The sequence below is a fragment of the Nicotiana tabacum genome, chromosome 3 (genome assembly GCF_000715075.1).
Source record: "Nicotiana tabacum cultivar K326 chromosome 3, ASM71507v2, whole genome shotgun sequence".
Lineage (NCBI taxonomy): Eukaryota > Viridiplantae > Streptophyta > Magnoliopsida > Solanales > Solanaceae > Nicotiana > Nicotiana tabacum.
In genome coordinates, this window is record NC_134082.1 from 75135460 (window position 1) to 75145688 (window position 10229).

The 10229-nt window shown below is 31.5% G+C and overlaps 1 protein-coding gene across 1 annotated transcript; it reads right to left on the bottom strand.

Moving 5' to 3' along the window:
• Window positions 1-1924: 1924 nt before the first annotated feature.
• On the bottom strand, window positions 1925-5131 carry LOC107809831 (ADP-ribosylation factor-like protein 8a). The gene is made up of 6 exons (XM_016634526.2): window positions 4962-5131; window positions 3473-3554; window positions 3329-3361; window positions 3100-3221; window positions 2400-2561; window positions 1925-2185 (listed from the first exon to the last, which is right to left on the bottom strand). Exons 1-6 carry the CDS (start codon window positions 4997-4999, stop codon window positions 2068-2070), a joined length of 555 nt encoding a protein of 184 aa, XP_016490012.1. The 5' UTR covers window positions 5000-5131; the 3' UTR covers window positions 1925-2067.
• Window positions 5132-10229: the final 5098 nt, after the last annotated feature.

Consider the following 10229-nt stretch of genomic DNA (forward strand, 5'->3'; position numbering starts at 1 on the left):
TCAGCATTTTAGTAGACGAACCTGAAGTTGTTTGTAATTGCTGAATTTAAGCATTCTACTAGTTGAAGTTTTGTTCTCTATTTGCTGAACTTCAGCATGTTGAAGTTATTTAGTTTATTTGTAAAAATTTCAGCACTAAATAAGTTTGAAGTTTTAGTCCTACAGTCGTACTAGCTGAAGTTTCAAAGCTTCAGCATAATAGTTCAACTTTCAAGCTTAGTATAAGAATTGCATCAATAAAGCCGCAATCAGTTTGCTGTTTGATATTCCATTCCTGGATCAATTTGAATTCATTGCGAATATATAAATACAGACAGTGAATTATAAATAGATGAAGAAAAGTTCTAAAATGTTGTTTCAACAAAAATGACAGTCACTATGAGCAAATCAGCAGTAAAATATACTACAAATTACAAAAAATAAAGAGTAGAAAAGAAAGGAGGAAGAAAGGAGCGAACAGGTAGCAGGAAAAATGAGGCGCCTGAAGTTGTAAAAATTAGGGTATATGTTAAATAATTTTAAAAATATGGGTATAGGTTATATGGGAGCGACCAAATAAGGCGTCACGTGCAATTTTTACTATGCTCATCCACAAATTGTAGGGCACAAAATTCTTTCAGTTGCGAAGCATACAATTAGTACCGCACAAGGAACATTAACCATTTGATTAACAGTAGTATTGGACTGGTCCAATACCAGTTCTATCTTGAAATTTACATTAAATCTTTTGGCATACCAGTTCGATTATCCTACAACCTACGTTACACCGTCAATCTTACTACAAAGGGAAAAGCGTTATGAAATTGTACTCTGGGTAGAAATGATCTGGCAGCCAAGCTCGATCTCTGTTTTAAAAGGCAGAATTGGGACTCGCCCCGGGGCGGAGCACTCGTAAAACGCTCCTCGCTTATGTGTGGGGTTTAGTTCCATGAGACTTACGCCTTGGCCGTCGGGGCTTACGCCCCGGACATGCCCAACGCCCAGCGTACTGGGCTCGCCTAATAGAACTTTATGTAATTGTATGTAACTAACCTTGTAAATCCTCAAATTTTCTTAATAAATTGTTGACTATTTAAAGTTACTTTTTTCTTAATCATTAATCACTAAGTTGAGAGTATTTTATGTCATAATTAAAATAAAATTATTGCACGTTATATGATAGTAAATTTTAAATAAATCTTTCATTTAAAAGTATTTATTTATTAACTTTTCTTATGTCTTAATTATATAATAATCCAATATTTTTTTATAACTATTTACCTAAATATTTTTTTCCATGTTTACGAGATACAATATTTATTAATTTAATAGCCTATTATTAGCTAGTAACTATTTACAAATAATTAGTTATCATGGTGAATTATGTGTCACTTTATTAACTTGTTGAAACTTAAAAAATAACTGATGCTAGAGAATCATATTTAAATTGTGAATTATGTTTTTATATGAATTCTCTTTCAAATAGAAAGCATATTAAATAAAAGGAGTATTTAAAAAAAATATAAATTATAATATCGAAATTCTTTCAAGATTTATTATTCCTTCATAGATACATATAAGATTTCCCATCAAATACATTACTTTTGATGTTTGAGTTATAACGACGTTGTAGCTAATTTGTATGATATATGTCATAGTTTTCATATTATTCATAGTTGAATTATAATTTATAAATATTTTAAATAGATTATTTGTTATAATTTTGTGATTCTATTGTAATTTTTATAATTATTTTTTATTTTATATTATCTTAAAATTCTTGAAATTAGTAAAATTTAAAGATCCATGGGACTTACGCCCCATGTCGTAGGGCTTACGCCTCGCCCCATCACAGGTAAAACGCCCGCCTCACGCCTCCGCCTCTTAAAATATTGAGCTCGATACGAGGCCGGGCAAAAATTGACGGCTGAGCAAGACAATCACAAAGAATAACACATGAGCAGCTCTTTCAATCGAGAGATAATTTAATTTACAATACAATAGCAGTCTGGAGAAACCAGCAGAAGGAATCAACAGCCTCACAAATTTAACATACGAAATCAGTAGCAGAACAAAGGGTGTCATCTTTTAACTCTTTGATTTTGAGTGCTTAACAAGCCAATCGATGACTGAGTCAATATTGGTGGAATTTTTGCATGATATCATATAACAGCATACCTCTCTGTCAGTTATAGATTTCAATCCCCTGCACAACAACCAATTGTTCTTTAAAGGAGTACATAGATAAAGAAATATATATATATATAAAAGCCCTTCGTTTTATTTAATTACTTCATTTCCAATTTTAACATTCTAAGGGGAAAGATATGTACTTGGTAGGTAAATTTCCCAAATGTTACTCGAATTAACCCAAATGCAAACTAAGACCAAGCATATTCATAAAAAATTTCTCTGCTTACATTTCATCAGTCAAAGCCTGCTTGGACAGGGCTCCAGGCTTGTCAATCTTGTTTCCCAATACCAGCAATGGAATACCACTCAATGATGGCTTGTTCAACAGGTCATGGAGTTCACTTTTGGAAATGCTAAGGTTATCATGATCAGCAGCATCAACAACATAACTGCAGAGAAGGAAAGTAAAGAAGTCACAAACATAATACTCAAGCCTAATAGATGGAAAAGAAATACTCAAGCCTGTAAGTATAAAATTGCATCTTCAGAAGTGTTTCAAATCCTTGAAAATTATGCAAAACCCCTCCTGAAGTCCATGATTAGCATTGTTCTTTTAGAGTTAAGAAATGGCTGAAAGCAAGGAATTCTACCAACCCAGGCTGTAAAATAGATCCATCAAAAGCCCGATAATCTGATCTACAGCTTTTCCTAAACAAATGATGGTCGGATGAAACTAAATTCAACCGAATACCAAAAGACCTCCAATCTACTATGTGTTGTCTCCTACAATTCTATGACTTACAAGAGTATTATGATACCATGCATAAGAATAAATCACTCATAAGTAGACAAGGTGAAGTGAATTAGCTGATAGAGGAAATCTGGAATATAATTGAATTCATTTACTTCCAAGTGCAGAAGTTCAGTGAGGTAAGTAAAGCAGCTTCAACTTAAAGCAACTGAATAAGCAAGAGAATAGATACATACACTATAGCTGAAACTGCACGACAGTATCTTTCCCACATACTACGGAATCTGGGTTGACCTCCGAGGTCCCACAATTTTATAGTGACATTACCTTTAGTCACTTTCCGCATGTTAAATCCCACCTGAATATCCAGTAATTCTCATAGTATTATCAAAGAATCTAGTAACATTGAAAGTGGTATCACATAATACTAAAAGATAGAATAGCTCCTTTAAGATGAAAACTTACAGTTGGTATCATATCTTCACTATATCCACCAGTCTAGAATGACACAAGTGGAGCAAAGTTAGTAAGTCATCACGTATATGGACATAAAAGGTTAACAACAGATGTAAATACTGGCACTAGAAAGGTTGTTAGTTATCTACTCACAGCTATAACATTTACAAGTGAAGTTTTCCCTGCATTTTGCAGCCCTATCAAAGAAAGCTCCATTTCCTGTTTAAAGAAGAGGCTGCAAAATGAAGACGTTCATAAGGAATCATAGAGGCGCTACACAAGTGTGAATGCAAAAAGAAACTCCAACAGTTTTATAATACTAGCCCAGCTTAGAATCAAGATGACAGTAAGTTTCCTTTGTCTAACTCTAAAGTGAATATTCAAATTGGAGTAACTGCACAAAAAATTTATACAAACACCAATAGCAAGCAAATAGTCTGTACACAGCACACTGTGTAAACTATTTATGCAATGAGGAAAGATGGATAAACAAAAGTAAAAGCAATAATTAGTCCACTGGTGGGGTTCATCAACCCAAGCCTCTTGAGCTTGATTGGACGTTCAAAGTTTCAAACATGTGATGGGACTCAAAGAAAACTCTCAACTTCCGAAATGTACTAAAGGAACAAAGGGCCACTGACAATTCTCTTGACAAATTGTTTCTATCTCTCAGTATCTAGACCTTTTTAAGACTAGAAAAAGATATCCCAACCATACGGCAATGTGACACAACATCTTGTACTAACAACTACACGTTGTGTTTCTAACAAGAGGCAGTCGCGATGACCAGGCAACAATCTGTCTACAGAAACAAACCTCAAGAAGTCACACACGTTGAGTAAGATAAGCCTAAATTCAAGAATCAGAACGTATGTAGAAAAATCTGCAAATATTGGTGAAGAATTACGATAACATTATCGAATCTGGAACATATATAAAATAAGACGACATGATGCCAAAAGAATAAAGTTTTTGTCAGAGAGATTGATTAAAAAAACGTAAAAAAGAGACAATCTAATGCATAGAAACAGTACTTCCAGCTCGTAGGATATCTTTGGGGGGGGGTGCGGAAGACATGTTTCGCATGTCTTTGATGTTAGTGATAGAAATTTCTACGATACAACAGGCATATCCGTAAATGATCATTAAGAACAAAACTCACACCGGAACCTCAGCAAACCAAAGAGACTCCTTAATCTAAAATATAATTCACTAACAATTACAGCTCATCATGTAACAAGCAAAAAAGAAACTCATTAACCTAAAATGTGATTGATGGCAAATTTTGCTCATCCTGAAACAAAAACCAAAATAAAAATAAAAATCCACAGCTCATCTCATTCAATTCCAAATATGACCAAAACACATGGAGAACACAAGCATCGGCAATCATAATTGACGTTAAATTGATAACATACCAAAAAATCAAAATACACAATTATAAAAAAAACAAAGAAGAAGAACACAGCAACAACTATGTCTCGGTCTGAAGGGCGGCTATATGAATTTCTTCAACGGTCAAAACTTACAACCTAGAGCTCGCAAAATATTAATCAACTACAGACTCAATCTCTCAATTAGTTGAAATCGACTATATAAATTTTATTAATTCGTTCCACTTGATATGAAACATAAAAAGTACCTTCGAAGCCAATTGAGAAAAGCTTCCCACAGACCCATGGATTACGCGAAACGAGAGAGAGATAATATACAAATATAATCCCACTATAAACACCGATCTCTCACTCTCTCCCTCTGTGTATGTTTTGAATTGAGACTTTACCCTTCTCCTGGCTGCTGTTTATCGTACCTGCGTTCAAAAATTGATATTGATTGTGGTAGAAGAATACAAATTTTGATATAACATTTGCCCCTTGAATTCAAATGAAATTACGAAATAGTCACTGCTACATTTTGCTGTATGATGAGTACGTGGACCAATATGATGATATCATAAAGTTGTTATAAGAGCAAACACTCGCGGCAAAGTGTGCGTGAAGATCACGACCAATGAGATTTTAAATTGATTGGCGGAGGGTGCGATTTTGCAGATGATTATTGGACAGTGCATGGTCCGTGAACCTGTCGTCTCTTAGTGGACGCACGTTAATCCGACAAGTGACATCCACGCGTGTGCTTCTGATGTCCGGTTTTTATTGGTTATAAAACTGTACAATGTTCCCAACTTTATTTCTCTGATTTTGGAAGGAGTTTAATTTTGTGCACTATTCAACCTTTACCCCATTTTTTATCATTTCCTCATTTTGGGATAACTTACTCCAATCATTTTTTTATTTTTTTTTAAAACTTTTTTATATTCTTCTCTTTTCTATATTATATTATTATCTTTCATTTTAATTTATTTTTTAATTTTCATTAAACAAATTCCATCTTTTATTTTTATTAATTAGTAATTTCCATTAAAACAATTCCATAAAATTTTAAATAATATAATTTGTAAGCAATTATTATATATTAACTAATAATTCAAATAAAAGTAAAATTATTGCGATACATAGCTCCCTACTAAGTTATTATGCTATTTACCGTATTTTTAATTTTTATGTATTTTAATTTAATGTATTTTCAATTGTCATGTATTTTCAATTTTAATGTATTTTCATTTATTGTATTTTCAATCTTCACTTTTCAATTTTAGCAACATCTAATATTTTATATTCGGACCATTCATTTTTTAAGATAATTATATGTTTTTTGTACAATTATAACTTATAATAAAATTAACTTACAATTTTACATAAAAATAATAAATGCACGAAAATTAATTTATCAAAATTATAAACCAAAAGTTAAGATGTAAAATTGATATTATAAAGACATTACATAAACATAATTAGGTATATATAAAGAGATAAATTAAAATATTAAATAATAAAATAATAATAAAAAAGTAATGAATAGTAATTGGGGAGATGAATAGTGTACCCCATATTTGAGGGAACATTATTCATCCCCCATTTTGGGGACAAAAATGGGGGAGGGTTGGAGCTAAATTATCCCAAAAATTGCCCCCATTATGGGGAATGAGGGTAAGGTTGGAGATGACCTTAGTGGGTGTTTGGACATAGGAATTATATATTCCAAAAAAAAGTGAAAAAAAATTTCAAGTGAAAATGATATTTGAAATTAGAGATGTGTTTAGACATAAATATAATTTTGGGTTATTTTTTAAGTTTTATGAGTGATCTGAATGAAAATTTTGAAAAATATTTTTTTGGAGTTTTTCAAATTTTTGAAAAATTTCAAAATTCATCTTCAAGTGAAAATTGGAAATTTTATGGCCAAACACTGATTTCGAAAAAAAAGTTAAAAATTTTCGAAAAAAGGGAAAAAAATTCTTATGTCCAAACGGACTCTTATAATATATTCCACATTTGGCACATCCATTAAGGAAATATGAACTTCTAGTTAAAAAAAAATATTCACTACATTAACCTTAATTAATTGTTACCTTGACACATTAGAATATGTAAATAATGGCAAATTTTGAAAGAATAAAATTAATTCCTTTCTGATTATGTAAATCAACACTTATTTTAGACCAAAATAAAAAGGTAAAATGGTCACTTATTGCGAACCGGAGAGAGTAATATTTTTACCATTTTAATTTTTATCGGATGTTCTTGAAAGGACATAGTGCAACATTTTTATATTATTAGTTAATTTTACCTGTTATAATAAATTAGTTATTGTATTTATTATGTTACTACTTAATTTTTTAATAATTACCTTGTAAATGATCTAATCAATATAACCGTTTGTTGCACTCATTAGTGTATAAACTTAGTGGGCGTTTGGACATAAGAATTGTAAAGTTCCGAAAAAATAAATTTATTTTAAAGTAAAAATGCTATTTGAATATTAAAAATATGTTTGGACATGAATACGATTTGGAGTTGTTTTTGAATTTTTGTGAGTAATTTGAAGTGAAAATTTTGAAAAATAATTTTATGGAGTTTTTCAAATTTTCAAAATTCAACTTAAAGTGAAATTTAAAATTTTTATGGACAAACACCAATTTCGAAAAAAGTGAAAAAGTGAAAAAAAGTGAAAATTTTTTTATGGCGAAACGGGCGATTAAACTTTTCGCTGGTGTGATAACTGGTAGTGCGTTACACTTATATATAGCTTTGACAACCTCCAAGCTTTCTGCCGTCCACAAGATTTGGCAAAATCAAAATTTCCAAACCGAAATAATTTTTTTTCGCTCTGTTTCAATATTTCGGTTTATGATATGATACTCGGTATAAATTTGAAATGTAAAAATAGCCAGATTTACAATTTGTCATTCAAAAATAGCCATAGTTTCAAAAGTAATCGAAATTTAGTCATTTTTTATGTAAAGATAATCTGAACGAAAACACGGAGTTCTAGTATAATATACCGGTCCAACATAACATACTGGAATTTTCGCGTGTTGGAGTTCCAGCATAATATGCTAGAAGTTCATACACAGATTCACCGATATCCAATATATTATGCTGGAACTTTCCGTTTGCAACAAAATAATGGCTATTTGATGTTTAGCATAAAGTACATATATTCATATGTATATCGCCTCATGTTTTACTTTTGTTTCGTGGATTTAGGATGTAAAATATGTTGATTTATATTAATCTGAGGTGTTTTTATATGTAGGAATGATCCAGGAGCAATTGAGGGCGAATGTGCGAAATTAGAGCCAAAACGGACGAAAACAGGAAAAATGGAATTTCCAGCGCCTAGCACTACCTGTGGCGCCAGAAACAGTAGCTTCAATTTGGTAGCGCCATGGAGGGCGCCTGGCGCTGGGCTGGGCATTGGTGGTGTGAAATTTGTCCAAGTTTGCTCAGGACAAGGTTATTTCGGTCCTAGACCTATCCAACACGTATAAAAGCAAGACTAAACATATTTTTGAGGGGAATACGCCACTTTGGAGAGATCTAACATATTTTGAAGGGGAGCTAACATAATTTGGAGGAGAATTCACGTGGAGGAACACACATCACGCTTGGAGGAGGCTTCTAACTAGTTTTTCTTCTATTCTCTTCCTTTAATTTCATAGTTTATTAGTTCTAGTATTGTGGGATGCTACATGAAAGTTGTAATTTGAAGCTTGAATTGTTCTTGTTATTTTATCATATTGGTTTATTTATTCAATCTTTGCGCTTAATTATTTGATTGTTTGATCACCAATTGAATACTATCTACGAATCTAGGATTGAACTCGGGAGAGGGAATTCTAGATTGCATATAAGATTGAGTAGAGCAAGATCTTAACTCTGAGGGGGAGGGCGGCGAATTTGCGGTTAGGATAAGAATATACCTAAACTCTTTGCTTGGTTACTATATGGGAATTATAAATGCGTTCTTGTTAATCCTAATTCCATAGGAATATAGGCGTTAGGTTAGCTTGAATAAGCGAGTTGTACTTTGGGAGAAGGATACGAGCAATATTAACCATGTCAATCAATAAACTAGATAAATTAATTAGACGATTTAAGTAGAAGACTCAATGGGATTGTTAGCTAACGCATAGCTCTAGAATATTCACTCACATTGAAATTGTCTTTAACCTTGTCATTGTTTTCTTTAATCTCTTAATTTGTTACTCTAGATTAGTTTTAGTTAAATATTCATACGTTAGGATTCGCTTGAGTAGATTGATTATTTGGTTTAATTTAGTTGATAGTTAATCACAAGTCCCCGTGGGTACGATATCTGGACTTAAAATCCTATATTACTTGTCAACCACGTATATTTGCGTGTGCGTTTGGGAACAACATTATTTTTTAATGACTTTGCAAATACTGACTACTTTTTAATGACCAGTCCAAAAACTGGCTAGCCCGTGCTATTTTTTCTTATAAATTTTTATGCTCATGCAGTATACAATTTTCATTAAAAAGAAAACAAAATACCGAATACCATATTGAAATACATGGTTATATACAAAATGACAAATATAAAAGACAGTCTAAATTCTAAACTAGTGACTTTGTAAATTTAGTGTCTTCAACTTAAACTTTAATATAAGCAGTTTGAATTTTATACAATAAGATTCGTATATTTTTTTTGTATTTGAACTTGCTTACAATAATGGTGTTCGAGTCATCTTGCATTCATCTTTACTTTCACAAATTTATGTACTTCTTCCATCCGAATTTCGAGAGTCAAATGAGTATTTCTTTGGCCGTAGTTATTTCATATGCCTTTAAATTTTAAATTATTAATTATTAATTAGTGTGATTTATACTACTTTTTAAGTAATTTCAAAAAATTTAAAGATTTTATGTCTAAATAGCGGTTAAAAGAACAAAAAAGCGAGTCATGAGTGTTCGAGTATTAAAAAGTTTGAATCTCGAAAAACGAAAAGTATCACACAAATTGGGACAGATGGAGTAATATTTTTTAAAAAAATTAAGGTTAACATAATATTTTTAAAATTATCATCATATTAGTTTTACCGCTAAACATAATAAAAAATAATTTCATACATTTGAATAGCTCAAATCTATTTTTATGTATAAAAAGAATAGCTACATAAAAGTTTTTTTCGGAATTTTCATGATGATACGATCTCATTTTTTACACTAAGTAGAATGTTAATTATTTCGTATATTTGAATAATTTAAATATATTTTGAAGTGGAAATTTTCTTGATCCACTTAGGACATTAATTTTTGAATTTTAAAGCAATATTCTAATGCCCTTAAGCTTGAACCGGACTTCCAATATTGACTGCTCCACCTCAGATTTTCTCTCTCTCTCTCCCCTAGATTTAAACCCAAGAATCTTCTGTTCATGGGTATCTTTAATCTTGATCAAAGAATTTGCTCTAATCATTTAGTTATTGCGTGATTTCCTTAGTATTAAACATGATAAGCGGAGATTGTTACCCTAAATTTAA